We start from the raw sequence: 23411 nt of genomic DNA, 5'->3' as shown, positions 1-23411 counted from the left end.
CAAAGAGAATTCTAGGGGCCCAGTGGGGTAGGGGCAACAGCTGAACTGCATTAGGGCAACGACAGCCTGGGTTGCATTTCTTAACTGCTGAATAACAGATCACAGGTGCAGGATTAACCCAACATACGGAGCTCTGTTTTGTTAATGGAAGCCCCTTAGCAGCCGTAGTTTACTGCTTTGTCACATGGTTCTCCTCCAAGGGAGGAATCTGGCAAGGATATAACAAGCCTACGGAAATTGAATGTAAGTAGAATAGGTCAGCTTTAAAAAAACCCAACCCCCCCCCAAAACCTTTACAGAATACTTTAGGGAAGGGGGAAAATGAGGAAGAATGAGCTTTAGAATTTATCCTCTTTGCAGGGGTAGGGGAGAGGTTCAGTGGCTTTTTACAAAGGATCAGGCCTGGGCACACATGACTGGAGAATGCCATTTAATTGAAGTGCTACTACCTGTGGGGCTAAGATGATGTTATTGTGCACATCGCCTTGCATTTCTGTATTTTCACACAGGCCCTCCCCAAAGTGTCCCCATTCACCTGAGCCCTTCTGAGTCCTTTGCACATTGAGCAGTTAGAAACCTCCAAATAGCACAGATTTCCCAATCACATGGAAGGTCTCTAGCCATGTTCAGCTGAACATAGTTAGAAGCCGCCTTCAGGCTTTTATGCTAAGCACATGAAGAACAGGAGGAGAGAGTGTGCCTTGTGTGCAGGGGACATTGGGGTGGGGCCACACAATTAACCCTCCTGTGGTCAGGCTGAGTTCTTGAATTGGGCTAGTGATTTTCTAAGGGGCAGAGAAAATAAGGACAGTTGGGGCACATGAAGCCTGATGTCCTTGTAGACGTTACTTTGTGGGTCAAGAAGATCCCACATTCAAACAAATGTAGGCTATCCCGATGCATTTGTTGTTTTCCCTCCTGTGATGAGCGAACAGTAGAGGGGTGGGGAAGGAAACCTAGAAACCCAAGACCTCCCGCTTTTTCCTCGTTAAAAAGACCAAGCAATGTCTGAACAGTCCTCATGAATCAGCTTATATGCCCAAGCGGTCAGGCTCAGCTGGTTTTATAGACCTGGCTATTAATACGTTCCTATTTTAGAATGGTTTCCTTCCTTAAGCTCCAGATAAGAGAAGTTAAAGGGAAATGTTTGCGTGTGTAAAAGCAGGAATAGAATCTTGTATAGGTTATTCCCTTCCCACCCACATCTAGAAGGGACACAGGTGGCGCTGTGGTCTAAACCACAGAGCCTAGGGCTTGCCGATCAGAAGGTTGGTGAGTTCAAATCCCTGTGACGGCGTGAGCTCCTGTTGCTTGGTTGCTGCTCCTGCCAACCTAGCAGTTCGAAAGCATGTCAAAGTGCAAGTAGATAAATAGGTACCGCTCCGGTGAGAAGGTAAACGGCGTTTCCGTGCGCTGCTCTGGTTCACCAGAAGCGGCTTAGTCATGCTGGCCACATGACCTGGAAGCTGTCTGCGGACAAACGCCGGCTCCCTCGGCCTATAGAGTGAGACGAGCGTGCAACCCCAGAGTCGTCTGCAACTGGACCTAACGGTCAGGGGCACCTTTACCTTTACCCGCATCTAGGAATGGATGAATCTGTCGCTTCTTGGTCTTTTGGCTAAGCTCAAGTGCAGTGCAGTTAGTAGATAGTTGACACAGCATTTTTTTTTCCTAATCAAAGGCAGGGCTTTCCCTCCCCTGAAATTTGTGGCTTGCTGCCAAAAGACCAAATGGATTCCTCTGTATTCTTGTTGGAAGATTCGGAAGTCAATGTGCTTCCACCACAGCGAAGCTTAACAGCTGTTGTGCATTTCTGAAAAGCATAAATGTGTTTGTACTGTTTTAATCGATTGAGCAAATTACATAGTGTTGCTCCTTGACCTCAGGTTTATTATTGTTGTTCTATGTGTTGTATTTAATTACCATTTCCTTTAGACACATTTTCTGCCCCTGAAAAAGGTTCCATATCACACTGTTAAGAGTTTGTGGGTGCCAGGCACTTAATCCCTGTACCAAGCAAATGCTGAAAGCTAAATAAGTTGGGCAAGTTTCCTCATGACACAATCGCCTGGGAGATGAGCCATTAGGAAAACAAAGGAAAGGTGATGGCCCATTGAGAAAGCAAAGGGATAAGGCTCTGTGCCAGATGGCAAGTGGGTGGGATCCCTCTTCCAACTCTTAGATAGAAGACAAAGGCAAAGTTTGAATTGGAGTTTGAGTTGGCTGTGATGTGATCTTGAGAAAAGAAGGTTGCAGGCTGGTTAAAGGTTGAAAGCTGGAGAGAAGGTTAGAGTTCAGTGGTTGATTTCTGCTTGGATCCAAGGCTGCACCCATGAGAGAAGGAAGACCCTCTTGTAGTAGTAATGCTGTGAATCCCTCCATCGTAGTCTCAGGTTGTGTATAAACCATATATAGTAAAGACACCACAGTCTCTGCTATGCCTCATTATGAACAGGAAACGCAGACCCTGAGTTAAGCGCCTGAACCCCTAGCATTCCACTTGCTAAATTGAGGACAGATTTTAAAAATAAAATTCCTAACCTAAATTTTCATTTTGAATATCTGACATAAGGTGCCTTTCTTAAGATCACTTCCCAGTTTTATCATTCCATGAACTATGGAGAGGTAGCTAGCCCGTTCCTTATTCAGCACATGATCGTTGCCAATGAAACCTTATCAGTGAAACTTTTTATTTTACTGTCCCTCTCAGAACTGCTTTATACAGTAGGCTGTGGTTTCAGAGGGATAATTTATTGCACTTTCCTTCTGTGCTGCTGTTCTGTCACTGATTGGTTGCCAACAATATCCTGTGGAAATTCCTTTATCTGATGCCTGAAAAATATAGGGAGTTAAAGCAGTTAATATTTCCCTTTCCCATAAAAGCAGTCATTTTTTAGGATGTAATTTGACTTGTTCAGATATAATCAGGCTGTTGATTGTGCTCTCGTGCATTCAGCACTACAGCCGGGTACTTCCTGATATTATATAATAGAAGGAAATACTTCAGCGACTGAAAATTGTTCAACAATATGGTAATTTTACAGGAGTGCAATAATAATAATATTCTGTGTAAGATTCCTACACTTACCCTTGGGATCTCTTCCAACTCTACAATTCTGTGATAGGAGACAGTATCGATCCCCATTGATTTAAATGGGAGATAACTTAATTTCCAATTAAAACTCTCCCATTTAATTTCACAGGATGTAAAATGTGTCTAACTTTGGCTGGACTTTGTCCTAAATTATTTTATTTACACATTATTGTATATTATTTATAACTTCTGCCTGGAACATTTTAAAAAGTTCACTGTTTGTTCATGAATAACAACGTAACTAAGTAATAAGAGCCAGAGAGGACTATGTGCGTGTGTGTGTGTGGGGCGGGGGGGGGGGGGGGGGGAGAGAGAGAGAGAGAGAGAGAGAGAGAGAGAGAGAGAGAGAGAGAAAATGAAATTGCCCCAGAAGGTGGATAAATTTAGTTATAAAAGTATCATGGTGTGGATGAAAGAAGGCTGGTATTTTTATTCTTCTTTACTATTAATATATTTTATTTAGCTCTGTTGCATCATGAGCCAGATGTCTGAAACCTCTGCCTAGAACATTTTTAAAAGTTCATTCTCTGTCCATGAATAACAATGTAACTCAGTCACAATCCTAGCTTTGTGCATATCTGCTGAAAAAAGGGGGACTTGGTTTTCAAAGGCTCTGTTCCACTGACCCAGAAAGTGAACATCTGTTGAAGCTAAATTTCCCTGTGTAGGCTGGATTTTAAAATATCCTAATCCAAAATAATTGATATAGTGTACCTGTTACAGTGCCCTGTATTAAGGCACGAAAGTTTCCCAGCAAAACAATGCATTTAGAAATAGCTCATGCTATAGGCCTTTCTAGCTGCAGATCAACATGAAGCTTTCCACATTTGAATGTTCTTAAGACATTGAAAGCCACTTTCACCAGCCATACACTTAGAAAACTAATGGGGTAGGGGAAGCTAGAATGGACCAGTTTCCAACATGGGTCCTGCAACACTATGAATCCTCTCCTGCAATCTTATGGTATCTGGTAGAGTATCCCAGGGGCCATGTGATGAACTCTTGAGAGCACACATCTCTCCTTCTTGGTGGTTCCTCCCAGACTGCGGAAGTCCCTCCCTAAAGAGGCTACTCTGACTCCATCCTTGCTGTACTTCTTTCTGACAGCAGGTACTTGTCCCAACAGATTTTTGAGAATGACAGTTTTTAAAGAAAGGGCTGGTGGGTTGAGGTTTAGTAAGTTTTTAATGATTACTTTCCCAAAACAACAACAACAAATCTTTATTGCGGTTGTAGACCAGCATAAGTTACTTTTCCCCATGTATTTTTTAGCTGTTTCTATTTTAGCTGTCAGACGCATTGAGTCCCTGTCAGGAAAAAAAGGTGGGATATGAATAATAGTAATAGTAATGATAGGTAAGGGGAATAAGGCTTTGTGCTGACCATCAGGCAGTGGCTGTTTCTATCTGTCTTGACCCACCCTCCAAGCCCTAGCCGGCTTTAAAACAAAAAATCGCTGCCACAGACATTATGTGTAGGCGCATGAGTGGAAGGTTTTGAATCATGGGGGTGGGGAAAGTATGTGTGTGAATTTCAACAGTGCCTAGTTTGTTTTTGGTTGCTGGTTTGTTAATGTTGTTAATACAGTGGTACCTCGTGTTTCATACGCTTCAGGTTACATACGCTTCAGGTTACAGACTCCGCTAACCCAGAAATAGTGCTTCAGGTTAAGTACTTTGCTTCAGGATGAGAACAGAAATTGTGCTCCGGTGGCATGGCAGCAGCAGGAGGCCCCATAGGCTAAGGTGGTGCTTCAGGTTAAGAACAGTTTCAGGTTAAGAACAGACCTCCAGAACGAATTAAGTACTTAACCCGAGGTACCACTGTATTGTTTTGCGAGTTATGAATGTTGCGCTGCTTTGTAAATCTTACAATACGACTTACGTTTGTGCTGTTCAGCCTATTTTTGTAGTTGTTTTGTTAATAGTGCTTTATGGAAGGTGGTTGTTTTAGTGATGATTTGTAATTTTTGATTTGTCAATTATTCTACGTGATTTATGCCATATTGTGATGTTCTGTTATTGCTATTCGTTTGTGAGCCGCTTTGTGATTCGTGTGAGTGAAACGCAGCATAGAAGTGTAATAAATGAATGAAAATGAATAGCAGTAACAACAACAACAACAGGGATGCCCTAGAAAACCACTGCCAGCCAGTGTAGGCACTAATGAGCAAGAAGTGTCAATGGTCATTTTTGGTGTAGGAGACCGTCCTATGTTTCTTTGTACCTATCTACACATGATCAAGCAAACAGTTGCTGATAAAGCCTTAAAAGTCTTTCGGAAAACCCCTCTCAGCCATTCCTGCCCAGCGACTTACGTTTTATTTCATTCTGTTTCTTTTACAGCAAACTTTCTAGACAGCAGGCCCTTGAGGAGTTCCGGGAAGGTGAACATGGAAACCAGGAAGGAAGATAGCGGGAGCACAGCAGCATCTCCTCCCCAGAAGAAGCTGTTTTGTCATTGCCATCACTACTGCCCCGAAGAGTCAAAAAACAACACTTGCAGGTGAGTGTGGGAATGATTAACCTGCGGAGTCTGCTGCCACACAATGTTGGGGGGGCGGCATCCAAAAGCTACCTGGCTTAGATGGTTTTAGAAGACAGAGTCTAGAAGGAGAGAATATGCAGTTGTCCCATACGGGGATCAAACCTGCAACCTTGGCCTTATCAGCACCACACTCTAACCAACTGAGCTTTCCAGCTGATGAATGAATGAATCTTTATTTGCGTCAGCCATCGGCCATAGCAATAAAACAACAATATGGTATACAAAGAATAGAAATAAAAAGTCAATTATAGTGGTACCTCAGGTTAAGAACTTAATTCGTTCTGGAGGTCCATTCTTAACCTGAAACTGTTCTTAACCTGAGGTACCACTTTAGCTAATGGGGCCTCCTGCTGCTGCCGCACTGCCGGAGCACGATTTCTGTTCTCATCCTGAAGCAAAGTTCTTAACCCAAGGTTATTATTTCTGGGTTAGCGGAGTCTGTAACATGAAGCCTCTGTAACCTGAAGTGTCTGTAACCCGAGGTACCACTGTATATGAAATAAATTTTAGGGTTTTGAATCAATAGTCAAATAGTGGATCTTATTCTGATTGCCCAAGCTAAAAGCCTTGCAACCTTTGCTGTCACCTGCTCATCTTGATCTGCCAAGAGAAAGGACACTGTGGCAGTGGTTGGGCGACCCAGAATAGACAATAAAAGAGGGGTGATAATCTCATTCCTCAAGTCTTTATAAAAAGTGCAAGCCAGAAGGGCATGCACCACCGATTTGGTACTGCCATCTCCACAGGGACATAAGCGTTTTTTCGTATGGAATCTGTTGGAATCATCCCTCAAGTACAACCGAGGGCAATACATTCAATCTTGCGCGAGTAAAAGCACGTCTGTATTTTAGAATTGCTATGTTATGCAGATAGGGTGCCAGAGAGTCGAAATGGGAAGGTGGAAAATAGTCATACCATGGGCAAAATTTCCTTATTATGGCCAAGTTCTTCTGACGCTCAATATTATTTAGGCGCTGACAAATTAGACTGTTTGCTTTACTAAAACCCAAAGTGAGTGGCTGTTTTGGTGATAAACTACAAGAGTGAAGTTTTTGATAGACAATTCTAGTCCAGGCGCTCTTGTGACAATCTTGCAGCACTAGGGATATTAGACCAGGGGGATTTGAGTTTAGGCAAAGCCAATAGTTAAGTGTCCTACGCCAGATCCGTAATTCTACCGAGAGAAGATTTGCCTCTAGGTGCAATGATGCATTAGGGACACAGGGTGGTACAAAGAAAATTTGCCATAAGAACTTTGATTGGACAATTTCTGTAGATCCAAGGTGATAAAAGCTGGGTTTCCTGCACCAGGAATGCATATTTCCTTCCATCCCCCCCAGCCCCACCCCACCCGTTATTAACCTTACACTTCTACTGCTTCCTTTTGGTGTTGTGCACTTCAGGCCAGTCTATAGCAGGCAGATTGGTCTTGCATGGTTCACTGTTGTTTTTGACTGCAAAGAACAGTTGTGGGGCTCTTCAGAATTGGACCCATGAGGACAAGAGTTAACCTTTCCCTCCCGTACAATAGCCTTAATGACCCCCCATCACGTCACTACTTGGTATGGGACAGAACATGCCATTGGGGGCAATGCCAGCTTCTTCCTTGCACTAAATGACAACTGGGGACAGTTTTTGTTTAGACCTTGACACGGTCCCATTCGTTATAATTTTGTCTTGACTATTCTAAGCTTTTATTTGTGAGTTTAAAAAATCAACTGCTCATTTCCAAACTATACAGTTCAGAATTCACTATGGCTAGACTCCTACATTCAGATAAATTTAGGTTGCCATTGTGCTTTAAACTGTTGATCACTTATTTCTGACCTCATCTTTCTAATGCCTTAAAAAAGCATTCACTTTTTTTTTTTTTTAGATCTCCTAGCACTTGCTAGCCCTCATGTAAGATAAGGTGGTAACCTTACCTATTCCTTTTGTGCTACTTCGTACTGAGTCTGGGGAATAAATACTCTGAAGAGTGCAAACATTAAAAGTTATCCAACTGCAAATATTTACTTGGTTACATAATACGCCTGGCTCTTTTCCAAGTGCCGCAGAGTGGCTGGCTAGTAATTTGGTCCCCCAAATGGCTGCTTTGCACCTTGAATTTCAGAAGAAGGGTGATTTGTTTCTTGTGTGTGTGTGTATTTTGGGCTCAGTATGAATGACATGGGCTCTGGTAGCTTTCCAAGGCTGCGGTATTGGGTTTCCTTGTTACCTTACATCACCACAAAGGATATGTAAATACTGTCAGGGTATCTGAAGGAGGTGGTGGCTACGTGCACAGGTGTTTGGAAGACTGATTGATTAACAAGGACCTTTCTCCAGGAGAGGTGAAACCTTTTGAAAGGGTTCCCTAAACCTAGGCTTGTAAAGGTTATGTTAGCCCCTCAGCCTTTTGAAACTTTAACCGTCTCTGTGAATATGTCGTGCACCTGGGGAGTTCCAAATAGACATTTATTTGCCATGCTTTTATGAACATCTTTCTATGAGAAACCTTTGATGTTGTCAGAACACACAGCGTACCCCCACTCTTTAAAGAACTGAAATATATATAGTTTCAGTCATGGCGTGGCTTATTTTGGAGAGCTGGCCACATTCTTTGGAGGTTTTTTTTTCCATACACCACACATTTTAATAGTTATTCAGGTATGTGCAGTGCTGTGTGTGTGTGTGTGTGTGTGTGTGTGTAAAAATGAGGAGTCGGCACTCATATCTTGATGAATTATAAAATGCCTCTCCCATTGCTCCCTTCTTCCTTGCCCCCCCTTCCCTATTGAATTTGTGACAAACTTTTAAAAAGCTGACATTTAAAAATACATAATGTTTCATATGTGTAATAGGCGAAGTTCATTACTTTGAGTTATAAAGAATTAAAAATTGAGAGTGATGGCAAGGGTACCAATCGCAAAATGGCCGCTGTAGGATGCGTGGTACAGCACAACATTTCCGCCATGGGGGTGTGGCATAGCACCTGCCCTGAGATCTTGTGATGAAGGACAATATATAAAATAAATAAATAAATAAATAAATAAAGGCACAAAATGAGAGAGTCGTTGCTGCTTGCCCCCTGCCCCAACTCATGCTGGCCTTGATTATGGCAATCATACAATATTTCTGCACATGCGCACACAATAGTACCATAGTACTGTACCACAATATCGTCAGCCACACTCCCTCTTGCATCCATGCACTCAGCATACACATAAATAGGTATCTCCTAGTCTCTTCCTCTCACGGCTACACATAGATCTCTCCCTCAATCCAAGGGCACCTCTTCTGCACATTGACCTCACAGACATCCCGCCTTTTCTTTCACATGCACACAGAAAACATCGAATTTGCCTCTCCTTGCCTTCCTCCGTCACTCACCCCCAACAATTACACACCTCACACAAATTATACATGAATAGCGCTCTCTCTCTCTCTCTCACCCACCCACCCACCCACCCAGTGTGGTGTAGTGGTTAAGAGCGGTAGACTCGTAATCTGGTGAACTGGGTTCGTGTCTCCGCTTCTCCACATGCAGCTGCTGGGTGACCTTGGGCTAGTCACACTTTTCTGAAGTCTCTCAGCCTCACTCACCTCACAGAGTGTTTGTTGTGCGGGAGGAAGGGAAAGGAGAACGTTAGCCGCTTTGAGACTCCTTAGGGTAATGATAAAGTGGGATATCAAATCCAAACTCTTCTTCTCCTCCTCCTCATCCTCCTCCCCCAAAATCCATGAAAGCTCTGCCCTGAGCCAATGGAAGCACCTGCTATCAGCTCCACCTTGCTGGCAGGCAACAGCAACTTGGAATGTGTAGGGATGCCTCCACTCCCCCCCCCCCTTTAAAAAAAAACCAAGCAAGATCCAGCATTGGACAATGGGAATGTCTGTCACTTGCTGGCAGGCAGTGAGAGCCTGAGCTTGTGGGGATATCCCTGCCTCTTCTCTCCACCCACTCTTCCCTCCTTCAAGTTGGCTCCAGCATGGGAGGAAGGAGTGTCTGCTGCAGGCATTCAACAGCAGCCTGAGCATACAGGCATAACCCTGTGGCTCCTTCCTTGTGTACCAATCCAAGTTTTTTGGGTTTTTTGTTTTGTAAGTAAGCCCCAACATGGCAGCCTGAACACTCTGGAGTTTTCCACCAGGATAAAAAACAAAACTGAGTACGCCTAAAAGTTCCGCAACGGGTGTGAATTTGTCAGCTGGCTCTACCTACATTTGTTCACTGGCACCTACATTAACCACCAAGGTTAAAAGGATAGGCTATGCTAAGCAGAGGAACTGAGTCAGATAGGGTTTTTTTTGTTTTTTGTTCTGCATACAGAGCAACTAACCTTTGACTCAGTGTGCTTTCTTAAATGCCCATAGGCTTCAATATGTAATGTGGTTGCCCACACAGCTGAAGAAAGATATTGGCTGCTTAGCACATTCTTACTTGGTTTCACCCAAAATGTGCATCAGATAGGTTTGTAAGAAATGTTGTATATATCCAGCTGATATCACTGGCTGCTGACATTCAGCAGTCTACATTCCTTGAGGAATTTGCAATCTCAATTAGGTGTGGGAAACCCACCATGAAAGTGGGTTGAATAATGGATGTGAATGTTATGTGTATAAGCAACAACAGCAACAATATAACCTATGAGAGGGAGTGGTTTAGGTTGCAGTTCTGATCCTGCTTACCTGGGAGTAAGCCCCCAGTGAGTTCAATAGAACTTACTTCTGAATAGATATGGTTAAGATTCTCTTGTTAGATCTTATACACATCCAGCTTTACATTGAATTTACTGATACAGCAGTTTGTAAGAGGTATAGATTTAGGTCAAAAGTGCCTGGTCTGACGAAAGGTTCTTCATCTAAGGAACATGGAAAACTGAACCATAAGAGCTAATTTAAGAAAGGTAGAAAGTAAGAGTGGGGAACCTGTGGCCATCCAGATGTTGTTGGACTCCTAACTCTCATCAACTCAAGCCAGGATGAAAGCTGTAATCTAACAACATCTGAAGGACCACATTTCTCACCCCTGGTTTAAAGAATATATAATTCCGGATCTAAACTATCAACCTCATATCCTGAATGCACAGCTATGTAGAAGAAATATTCATTCGCTCTCCATCGTGATATCCTGTAAGTATTTTGCAAAATAAGGTAGTGTTCTATATTGTAGAGTAGATGATTTCTGAATTACAGCATTGGTTCATAATTACCGTATTTTTTGCACCATAACACCCACTTTTTTCCTCCTAGAAAGTAAGGGGAAATGTCTGTGCGTGTTATGGAGGAAAAGCCTACGGGTGGCATGCCTACGGATTTTCCTCCTCTAAAAACTACGTGCGTGTTATGGTCGGGTGCGTGTTATAGAGCGAAAAATACGGTACTTGAAACTGAGAGCTGGTTCAAACATTCAAGGGCAAATTTGTAAAATATATACTGTCACCTCACATCAAATATTAAGACAGTGCACAATGGTATATTGAAGCACAATAAAATGTAAAACAATACAAAATAACCATTAAAATGGCTGGCCAAAGATCCTAATTCATTTACATGAATGTGTGAGAAGATGAGAAGACCCATGTCTGATCAGGTCAAATGTCCATCTAGTCCTTCATTGTCAACCAGATTTCTATTAGAAACTGCAATCAGGACCTTAGTTTAACATCACTTGTCGGTTTGAACCCCACATTGGGTGAAAGATTCCTGAATTGCAGGGGGCTAGACTAGATGATCCTCATGAACCCTTCCAGCTCTAAGATTCAAGATTCCCAGTAACTGATATTTAGAGGCATGCTGCCTCTGATATTTGATGTTGGACACAGCCATCATGGCTAGTATAAGTCTGTTAGGGGAAATTCCTCCTGAGATTTTGTTTGAATATCTGGGCTGGGAAAGGCGTTCTTTGACCAAATTTAGTAGTTAAGGTGCTGTGACTTGTACAAAAAGTGGGCCCTTCTCCAGTAAAGACATCTGCTTAAACAGCTGCAAAGTGGCTGGCCCACTTCCTTTTCTTTTGACATTTAGTAAAGGTCTGCATTAAGATCAGCTCCTTGGACTGGGCAAATCTTTAATTAAAAGCATCTTTGACAGCAACGTCTCTCAGCATTTCCGTTACAAACCACATTTTTTCAGGTGTTTTCCTTGGCTGTAAAAATTCACTCTCGGCTGAGAAACATGACACACCAAACCTTCTGCTTTCTTAATTATCTCATCCGAAAGCTGCACTGTAATAGAACATGATGCAAAATATGGGTTGAGGTTTAAGTAACATGTTTATATTTTGTCTCTTCCCCACTTACTCTCTTGAAGAAAAAGTGTGGGCATTTTTTAATTTGAAGATCAGGCAGTTTAGATATAACAGTCCTATAAACCATGATTTGAGAATGAACTCATATCCCTCCTCTCCTCCTCTCTTGGTTGCATTTGTTGTTGTTGTTGTTTAGTCGTTTAGTCGTGTCCGACTCTTCGTGACCCCATGGACCAGAGCACGCCAGGCACTCCTGTCTTCCACTGCCTCCCGCAATTTGGTCAGACTCATGTTTGTAGCTTCGAGAAAACTGTCCAACCATCTCGTCCTCTGTCGTCCCCTTCTCCTTGTGCCCTCAATCTTTCCCAACATCAGGGTCTTTTCCAGGGAGTCTTCTCTTCTCATGAGGTGGCCAAAGTATTGGAGCCTCAGCTTCAGGATCTGTCCTTCCAGTGAGCACTCAGGCTAATTTCCTTAAGAATGGATGTGTTTGATCTTCTTGCAGTCCATGGGACTCTCAAGAGTCTCCTCCAGCACCATAATTCAAAAGCATCTTGATTGCATATCCTATTCCTATATTTTGTCTCTTCCCCACTTGCTCTTGCAGCTAAAAAAAAGTGTGGGCATTTTTTAATTTGAAGATCAGGCAGTTTAGATATAATAGTCCTATAAACCATGATTTGAGAATGAACTCATATCCCTCCTCCCCTCCTCTCTTGGTTGCATATCCTAGCACACTTGCTGGATCATCACCTTGTCATGGTAAGTGGGCTTGCACGTTCCTATGATCCTTGTGAGCAAAGGCCCCAGGAGTCCTGTACTCCCAGTAGGGTCACCCAAGGTGGTAAGGTCAAGGGGGAGAAGCTAGACAAAGAATGACCCAAGAAGTCCTCAACAGCAGAACGCACAGAAGATAACAAGCAGTATGTTACAACGGCTATGAAGGCAGATGAAGGCTGTAGCAGATAAGAATCTACCAGTCGTCATGACACTCATGCCATTGGAATAGAGCCTTTCTGTGAAGACTGTGCGTTGGAAAAGATGAGGCTGAGAGGAGATGTGATAGCCATTGTCAAATATCTCAAGGGCTGTCAGGAAGATGGAGCAAGCTTGTTCTCTCCTGCTCTGGAGGGTAGGACCCAAATCAATGGCTTTAAGTTACAAGAAAGGAGATTCCAACTAAACTTTCAGTCGGTAATAGCTGTTCGACAGTGGATCAGACTCCCACGAGAGGTGGTGGGCTCTCCTTCACTAGAGGTTTTTAAGCAGAGGTTGGATGGCCATCTACCATGGATGCTTTAGTTGAGATTCCTGCATTGCAGGGGGTTGGACTAGATGACTCACAGGATCCCTTCCTACTCTACAGTTCTATGATTCAAAGCTCCTGCCTGACTTTATCTGCAGTTCAGAGATGCTTATCATTGGTGGATTTCTGCCCAGCATTTGTTCCTCTCTCTCTTTGCGCTGCTTCAGAGACTGACAGTTTGGTGCCCTTCAAGTGTTCTGCACCATAGGTCTCATCACCCCTAAGTATTGGCCATGATGGGGGAAGCTGACGGAAATTGTAGTCTAGGGCATCTGTGTGATACCTGATTACCTACTCCTGTTTCTTCATCTGATACAGTGGTGCCTCGGTTTACGAACTTAATCTGTTCTGGAAGTCCGTTCTTAAACTGAAACCGGTCTTAAACCGAGGCGCACTTTCCCTAATGGGTGCCCTTTCACCGTTTGGATTCCATTCTTAGACCGAAGTAAAGTTTGCAAACCTGGACACTACTTCCGGTTTTGCGGAGTTCGTAAACAGGAGTCTTCTTAAACTGAGGTACCACTGTATTGTGAAAGTCCGTATCTCTCTCCTTTTGGAGAAGCTCATTTTCAAAACTTCATTGGCAACCATTAGTTGATTGTGTCACTCATTTTTTTTTTTAAAGAAGTTAATTGTTATCCATTGTTTTTCACTGTATCCCTCAATTATCCTTGCTCGTTGATATGGATGAATGGCACCATGCAATTAAACAAAATGTAACATAATATAATATCCCACCCTAATGGATGCCTTTCCGTCTCTTCTTGGCAGTGCTTCCTATCATTCTTTTCCTGAGCCTGAGCAATGAAGTCATAATGGTTGGTACCCAGAAGGACAATTGTCTTACTCGAATTACCCAAATACATTGCATTAGAGCACAGTAGGAGTAATTAGGAATTGCCTGCTTCTTTGCGCTACATAAATCGCTAATGTTTCAGAAAAGGTCAGTTGTACCAAAACTGCACATACACCATACATTTAAACACACCTCCCGGCAAAAAGAAAAGGATCCTGGGAATGGTGGTATACCTCTCACGGAGCTACAGTTCCCAACACCCTTAACACAACACAGGGCGCCCACCCTGTGGAATGCCCTCCCATCAGATGTCAAAGAAATTAGCAATGATCTGACGTTTAGAAGACATCTGAAGGCAGCCCTGTTTTTAATGTTTTTAATGATTGATGTTTTAATGTATTTTTACTCTTTTGTTGGAAGCCACCCAGAGTGGCTGGGGAAACCCAGCAAGATGGATAGGGTATAAATAAATTGTTGTTGTTGTTGTTGTGGGGAAACCCAGCCAGATGGATAGGGTATAAATAAATTGTTGTTGTTGTTGTTGTTGTTGTTGTTGTTAACAAACTACAGTCCTCACAATTCTTTGGTGGGTACAAATGTGCTTTAAATGTATGGTGTTTGTGTAGCTTAAGTTTTCAGGATTCAAATATTTAAGGTACCAGTCTTAGGAATCTGGTTATACAGATATTTTGCCCATCCTTGGACGTAGCTGGCTGGGATTTCCCCAGCTGCTCTCTCACTTCCCCGACTCCCCACCCCCCACATTTCTGGTTTTTAAAAATTGTTTTTTAATTTCAAGTGACAAAAAAATACCCAAAACAGAGCTTATTTAGTTGTACAGAAAAGAAATAAAAAGAGCAGCTGGAGCTGTAAAGGACTTTTGATTTGTCTGAGTTTGTATAATCCCACTGGTTTAGATTCTTAGGTATATTCACTCCCAGGTATTTAAACTTGGTCTTACAGAGTTTCAGGCCAGTTGTCTTGTGCCAATGCTGTTGTAGGTTTGATGGGGTGTGCATCGGAATTGATCTTAAGATTTGGTGAAGTTAACAGTGATCCCAGATATCTTGCCATTTACAGCAAGTTGGTCCATAACAGCAGGTAATGAGGTTTCAGGGTCAGAAAGGAATAGCCATCATCTGTGAACATATTGATAGGATGTTTCTCCTCCCCCCCAATAATTCAAAAACTTTAACATCATCATCTGCTTTCAATGCGCCAGCTGCTCTCCTAGTTGCCATTCCTGCAAGAGGAGATGTGGAAGTTTAAGATTAAGAAATTACCAACATTGTAGTAAACACAAGGAATGCTTTATTTTCTTGGCTCAAGAACAGCAACTGAAGTGTGGTATTACCTTGAAGAGGGAGGATAATTTTTTCAGGAGGAAACTCAGAAAACAGGCATCCCTAAAATGTAGCTAGGGGTGACATTATTAAAAAAACAAAACACTAACCTTCATATTTCCACCCTTCACCACACCCATTAAAACTGCAATCCTATGTACCAGGTGGTTGTTCAATTCCAGTGGTTGTCCTTTCCAGGTGGTTGTTCAATTTGACTTAATAGGATTTCCTTCGGAATAAATGGCACAGGATTTGGATACAACTGTTTTTGTGGGTGCATCGTTACTACTACTACTACTACGACTACTACTACTACTACTACTACTACTACTACTACTATTCATTGCCCGCCCTTTATTCCAATGTACCAGGAAGGGTTACAGCAATTAAAACACAGAGAAAAGGTTTTTTTCACACATTACACAGACCACTGGTAAAAGCTGTCTCTACACATGTAAAGAGTCTACATTTGTTGATGTGTACAGCTGTGTCCTCAGGGGCACAGATTGTACACTTGAATGCAGTGTGTGGAAGCCCTTAATATTAGCCATTCTGGACCTACATTTTATTTTATTGATGCATATGCCACTGTGTCCCAGTAATTAATATGTATGCTTGAAATGCCTAGCATAATCAGACCTCCACAAATCTTGCTGCTCACAAATCTTAACATGAAGAACACAAGGGATCTCCTCTCCTCTCCTCTGAATTGCAGAGATAGATAGAGAGAAAGATGTGTGGCTGCATTTTGGAGCAGGTCGAAGTGTATTTATTTCCTTAATATTTATTCTCAAAAGATGTACCCTGTAAAATATTTAAGTTAACTTAAAATAGGAATAAAAAACAACAATAGAATATGAGAACTGCAACAATGCCAAAAGGACATCGTAATGAGACAAAAGCAATAGCAGCAGAAATATATGCTAAAAAGATGTTACTCTGCAAAATGTTTCTGGGGGAGAAACCGCACACACATTTTCTTCTCATCTAAAAATAACGAGCAATGGGGCCAGGCAGATCTCCCAAAGGAAGTGGTAAAGCTCCAGAAAACTTCTGTCTGCTCCAGAGGTCATCACAAGAAGAAAATGCCTTTGCCCAGGTCCTCTGGCATTTGAAGGGACCTGTCATGCTCATTCTGCAGTCTCTCCACAAAGGAGTAGCTCAAAGTGGCTTTTGACAGCACTTCATCAAACGATCACATGTACTGGGCTTTGGAGCAGACAGAAATAGCACAAGTACTGCTTGCTGTTTCTGCCTGGTCCAAAACCTGCGACTGTGACAACCATACAGCTATATACCTTCAAAGTCCTCTACATATTCCAGAGGTCTCAGGAAAGGGGAAGGGTGACCGCAAATAATAGCTTACTTTATAGCATGCACCTTAAGAAAGCTTTGTTTTATTTCCCTTTAATGATTTTCATAGCAGGGTAATCTGTGCATTGCAAGCAAGATACAGGAAGCTAATAATAATAAGTTTCTGATCAAATACATTTGTTTCTTTTCTTTCCCCACATTCAGTACTGATGGCTTTTGTTTTGCCATGGTAGAAGATGAAGACTCTGGAGGGCAAACTTTCACCACAGGCTGTATCGGGTTAGAGGGTTCTGACTTCCAGTGCCGGGTAAGAATATATTCTGATCTAGATTTGGTCTTTAGTTTTAGCTGGGAGTCAGCTTAGGTCAGGGGTAGCCAATGTGCCCTTCAGATGTTGTTAGACTGCAGCTTCCATCAGCCTCAACCAGTGCTCAAATATGATGGGAGTTGCAGTGCAACATCTGCAGAGTACCATTCTAGTACCCTAGCCTTACAAATAGTTAGGAATGGAGATACATAGTCTGTTGCCTTCCTCCTCCAGGGGAGTTGGAATGCAAGTCAGGCTGTGAATATCTTTGTAAGTCTTCCCAGTGGTCCATAACACAGGTAAGCAGAAGTCAGCAGAGCACTAACAGGTTGGAAAGCCCAGCAGGAATCCTCATTTTGAAAGATGATACCATCTTTCTTAAAAGTAGCGTCCTATCACAGGCAATGGGACCCACTTTGAGATACAGCGTTTTAAGAATGGGCTCATAATGTTTCTGTGCTACTTATTTAAATTCCCAACTCAAGAGCTCAGGTGCAATATTTAGTGCACAACCGTATGCATGTTTACTCAGAATTAAGTCCACGGTATTAAGAGAGGCTTACTCCCTAGTAAGATGCTCAGGACTGCTGCCTTAATGCTTTAAATGAAGGTGAAGTATGAAATGTAATCAGGGTGAGCCTGATTCATTTAGCCTTTGCATCTACCCTCCTTACCCCATGTGCTGGTTTGTATACAGGAGTTTCCTGCTCCCAGCCCCCTTTCTCCATGACATAGAATGCATCCATTGTACCAGGTCAGACAATTTTCAGGTCACCAAGGCATTTGTCCCTACCTCTGTTTTCCCATATTGCCACCCTGTGACAACTTGCCCACATACTGATTGCTCTAAGAAAAATGAAGAGGGGTTTTCTAGATGCTCATAGTTTGCAGGACTAGATACAGACTTATGTTGTCACCCCTCATGTAATGTCCCCTTCTGCATTAGGCTCAGAAGCAATATACATGTTCAGAAAACCCAAACAGTCGTGTACCATTTCAGGTTAAAAACAGTATATTTGAATTCTTGTTCACTTGAAAAACAACAGCAACACCTTCTGTGAACATAGAAAGCTAGCAGAGAGAGGAGGAGGCTACAGCTATTGTCCCTTACATACTTGTTTTCCTTGTGCAGGGCTTTTTCTGTAGGCATACAATAATGCATTTTCCCCACTTATATTCTGAAGTTGTCTAAGCCTAGAAGAACAGTACCATTTGCTTTCTCTAAATATATTGAGAATCCAGATTTAAGCTTTGCCCTCCATCGAAAAATGAAATGGTAAAAACTACACCTGTTTATTAAACTGTATCTAGGTCTAGATTGTTATATAGTTTAAAAGGAATTGTCATCTAGGTTTTTTAAAAGCACATTAAGGTGTTAGCACATGCATGGTTTTTCACATCTGAAAGCTTTCAGCGTTTCTAATGCCTTTTGGATGTGGACAAAGCTGCTCATAACTATTATCTGTTGCAGGACACACCACTGTCCCAACCGAGAAGATTAATTGAATGCTGCACAGATCAGGATTACTGTAACAAAGATCTTCACCCTACACTGCCACCACTGATAAAAGGAGGTAACGAAAGAGGCAAATCTTTAATTTCCATTCTGCATATTGCTTTTCTTTCTAGAAAACAAAAACTGCAGATAACATTTTCAGTGCCAGTGGCAACATTTGCAGTGTAAGCATTCCGGGCGCACTGCTTGCTCATCCAGCTATAACATTTCTAAGATGGGTTTCCAATGAAAAAAGGATTTGTTGATGCTTCAGAGTCAAGAAAAAAATATCATTCCATTATACATCTTAAAAACACAATATTTGTTTTTATCCAGTTATTTTATTGGTTAATGGGCTTGGGTTTGAGTTTCTCAAAGCAGAATACATTTTCTAATTCTGATTGAAGCTTTTTTACCTCAAAGTAGACATTTTCCCCTGAAAACATTTTCAACTGTGTGAAAATTTATCTCTGAAAAAATCCTATTTGGTGCCTTTTTTCCATTAACTTGATAGATAGATAGTGATGTGTGGTTTCTCTCTCTCTCTCTCTCTCTCTCTCTCTCTCTCTCTCTCTCTCTCTCTCTCTCAATCTCTCTTTCTCTCTCTTGCATAATACTAGAAGCCAGGGCCCATGTAATGAAGATGAATGGTGGAAGATTCAGGGCGGGGGCGGGGGGGGGAGAGGGTGTACTTCTTCATGCAGCACATTAATTGAATCATATAATTTTCACCTTAAAGATGTGGCGATGGCCACCAACTTCAGTGGGTTTAAAATGGGATTGGATGACTCCATGGAAGATAAGGGTATCAATGGCCATTTGTCATGACCTTTGTATGCTACCTCCAGGATCAGAGGAAGTATGGGCTCTAAATCCCGGTTGCTGCAAAACAGCAGCAGGAGAGTGCTACGGACCTCACACCGTGCCCCTGAGTTTCCCACATGCATCTGGACTAGATAGGCCTTTGGTTTGATCCAGCATGACTCTTAAGTTCTTGTTGCTTAAGTTGCTGCATTAGAACTGTTCTGAGAGTCATGCCTCCCTGCCCCAGGCAGTGCTGCTTCTTCCTCCCTCTTGGCTCACCTATATTCATCATCTACCCAGTCAGGAATCATTCAGCAAATGGGTTGATGTCTCGATGCTTCATAGCCAATCAGATTTGGCTGCCCAGTGACATATGTGAGAGCTAAGTAAGGCTGCAGTTTTAACCCCTCTCATCTGGGAGTAATCCCCATTGAATTCAGTGGGACTTGCTTCTGAGCAGACAGCATTGGAAAATGACGTTTCTGGTTCAAGTGCTATAACAGGTACACCAATTGGGTTAGTGGAGACAGGAATATTTAACTGTAGCCCTGCAGTTGGGACCTTCCAGCAAAGAAGCTGATGTTGGTGATGGTTTGGAATCACCTAAAGATGGGGGGTAGGTCTGCGGTCTCTTAAGTCCTCATCAAATTCAGTAGCTAAACAATTAAATGACAAGATTAAATCTATCAAGATTGAAGCATGACCTCTGGCACCAATATGAATGCTTAGGAGATGGAAGTGTCATATGGAGGCAAAGCGCATAAAACCATAGGGGCATTGATAAAGTTCTATTACAATAAGGGAAGGCAATTGGTTGAAGCTGCCCTAAAGATATTTGGAAGCAAAATGCTTATCCAAATGCTCCAAGGTGTTCAAATTTAGGGCTCTGATTAGAACGCCATTAAAGTTTTGGAAGCTGTGCAGAATATTTTCCCCAGAAGGTATATTCTCTACCATCAAGAGTATGAGCATCTCTTGTTTTGTAGAGAACCCAGGTGGCCAACAATTAAGGCAATAGCAGTCTGTGCTCAGTTAAAGTATGTTTAAGAAATTGCTGCTACGCCTATTGAGCATTTTCCTGCCTTGTACTATATGGAATTGGGCAATAAACAACTCTGGAAAGCAGCTTGTCAGGCTGTTTTAGACTATTAATATTTCCCAGAACTGAGCTCTGCTTTGACCTTGAAGAAGTGTCAACCAAGGGATTGGCTCCTCCGGATAGAATCCAGAAGGGACCTGCAACTAATTAGAAACACCAAATTTTCCCCTTGGTTGGAGCAGACATGGTTAGGATTGCAACTTAAATTAATAAATGCCCAATTTCTCAAGGAATGTTGACAAATTGTCATAAAGAGGACACTTTCAGCACTGCTACTGTTAACAAAAGCCAGTAGTAGTTTTGGCTCATTTCTGCATAAATTCAAGACTGTCCAAGAGAACATACAAAGAAAATCTCATTGTCACCCTTTTCCTTATTTTGGAAAGTACCTTACCAAAAACTATTTTCTAACACAAGTGTCTTTCTGTGGGCATGTGAAAAACAGAATAGATGTTGCTTCTGATTCAGGAGTCGTATGACTAGGGTCACATCTCAGGGGATGCTAAGGTCTAAGGAGGTCTTCCAGCTGTAGGTCAGAGGTGGTTGAACTACAAATTAACCCAGGCACAGAGGTGATGTCAGCAAAAGCGGGGACATTGTTCACTGAGAGTGCTTTTCTGTGCCTTGAATGTGCTAGAAAGGGAAAGGATAGTTTTCAAAAAATATATATGAAAGGAGCAAAGGAGTTCTGTGGACTTGGGTATTTCAGAACGCGGAGTTAAAGCTAACCCGTCCTGAGAGCAAGGAAAGTCTTAGCATGTAGGAAGGAATATAAACACACAACAACAATTCAGCTACACTCCCTGCTCACTATTCTGAATAGCTTCCATGCCCAGCAAATAAAATAAAAACATCCTGATGAGTACAAGAAGACCCTGTGCTGGGCAGGCAGTCTGCTTATTAAGAAAGCAGGAAAAATAATCAGATCCCAATATAACATTGCCATTTTAAACAATAAAAAATATATTACTGGAAACCCCAATGAAAAGGCAGACTGCAGGGAGATGAGAGGAGAGATCCGTCTTTACTGATTTAACGCCCTTATAAGCAGAAGTGTTGGTGCCACCATGTCTGGCTCGCAGTCTCTATAGCTGGTGATTGAATGAGCTGGGCAGTGATGACTGAGGAAAGGATGGGGTTTGATATGTGTACTGCATCCCACACTCCTGGCCCCAGGTTGTTGTTGCTGCTGCTGCTGCTGCTGCTGCTGCTGCTGCTGCTGCTGCTACTACAGTAAGCCCTGTGCACATTGCAAACCTGGGAGAAGATGCAGCAAAGGGCTCACAGTACACCAGGAAGTTCTCCTTGCTGAAACCGAGTAGGAATTGCAAGAGGGAAGCTCCTATTCCCTTTGCTGGGGCTTGCACAACCAACATCTTGCAAGTAAAAATGAAAGGAGTGATTCACTCCCAAGTCCTTCTCAAGCCCTCTCCAGTTTTTCACAGCTGCTTAGCATGATTAGAAGCAGAGCTGAGTTTATGTGTACATACAATGCATACAGTCTACAGCAGGGGTAGCCAGCGCCGTGCCCTCTAGATGGTGTGGACTGTCAAAAGTGTTCTAATAGTGCTGTAAGTGTATGGTGCAGATGAGGCCTTATTGACCTCGGATCTGAAAATCAGATTTGTGTTGCCAGGCACAAACCACCGTATTCTCAGCTGTGCGGTACCCTTCTCTCATCTTCAAGCCTTCCTTATCCCTTTGCAGACAGACTGGAACATGTTTACAACTATTACAAGCCGTGTGCATTGGAGATAAATGGCTTGCAGAAGTATAGACCTGATTAACAATGAAAACGGAGCGTTTGCTTCCCCGCCTGTCTTGCCCCCAGTAGCAGCCTCTTCCTTCATAGCGACAAGTGATCTCCCTGGCGGATTCTCAGTTTCCCGTCCCCCTTATTCGTAGCGATGGCTCAGGTACAAATCTGCTGGCCTAGCGAGAATACAGCACGCTAGTGTTTTCCCGGTTGCCAGTGTCTCCTTACAAAAGGGATTACAAAAAGTGACGGCAGTGTCTTGAATGTTTATGCCACTAATGCGCTGGTAGCAGGTAATGTTAGGTTAAAACACTGAGCCTGGTGCTAACAGGAGAGACATTGTTTGCCAGCCTCTTGCATTAGGAGCAAGCGAGAAGGAAAACGCCGCTGTTCAGTGGCCAAAATAGAAGAAGAAACCAGAGCTTGGAAATAAAATAAAAGTGCATAGTGGAAAGCTGAGAGTCCCCATGGAACTTCCCTTTCGCATCACTCTAGTAAACCTGAAATGCAATAGCCCCTGTTCCAGGAGAGATCAATCAGAATAGAGTTCTCACAGCTTATGCCCTGCTCATCCTTATCTTGGAAGATAGATCCTGCTTCTGATCCCAAGTAACCAGACGCAATGTCGGATATGTTAGCACGCTGTGGATATAGAAATTCACACCCGTACTGGAGAAGGTTGCTTTCCCAGAATATCTCGGTGCCTTGATCCACATAAGTGGATGCTGGCAAATTTCAGAAATTGGGATGTGTGTGTCCCTGTCCATCTGTGTTTGGTACACACAATTCCACAGCAGAAGCAGCTGTGGCAGGGAAGCCATCCTCCAGACAGTGGCTTTGCTACTGTTTACTGGAACAGCATAGAACTTCGTAGGCACACTAGCAATGCTAATCTGCTGCTCTTGCTGGTGGTGTCCCTGCATAGCCTTGACCTTGCTACTGCTCTGACGTGCTCCTGTGCCATCTCACATACTGTGCTGGCCTTTCCTGGCAGTTAGCAAACTTTCAAGCCACTCCAGGCCAGGCTGGACCCTTTCCGAGTTTCTGCTGTTGGACGATGGCTGTTTATTTTCATTTATCTTTAAATATACTGTATTTTTCCATTGTAAGACTAGTTGTTTTTTTAACCTGAAAATTAGGTTTAAAATTGGGGCTTATACACAGGTAGTGCTGAGGGGTGTTTTCTTAATTTGGAGTCCCCCAAAATCAGGGGGTGTCTTATACATGGGGGCATCTTATACACAGGAAAAATATGGTATATGTCCTTAGCTTTGTTTTTATCATGCTTGCAAGCCACCTCAAACACTTGGGGGGGAGA

At 42.7% G+C, this 23411-nt stretch overlaps 1 protein-coding gene across 1 annotated transcript in view; it reads left to right on the top strand.

Annotated features, from left to right (window-relative positions):
* BMPR1B (bone morphogenetic protein receptor type 1B) overlaps positions 1 to 23411 on the top strand; it is a 79778-nt gene that overhangs the window by 35061 nt on the left and 21306 nt on the right. Inside the window, exons 2-4 of the mRNA XM_083571442.1 lie at positions 5440 to 5599; positions 16837 to 16939; positions 18411 to 18513. Of these exons, the coding sequence (XP_083427568.1) occupies positions 5440 to 5599; positions 16837 to 16939; positions 18411 to 18513 (366 nt within the window). The remainder of the gene's footprint in view (positions 1 to 5439; positions 5600 to 16836; positions 16940 to 18410; positions 18514 to 23411) is intronic.

This window comes from Podarcis filfolensis (assembly GCF_964270895.1).
Source record: "Podarcis filfolensis genome assembly, chromosome: 9".
NCBI classification, from domain to species: Eukaryota; Metazoa; Chordata; class Lepidosauria; order Squamata; family Lacertidae; genus Podarcis; species Podarcis filfolensis.
This window is presented reverse-complemented; position numbering and strand designations above follow the sequence as displayed.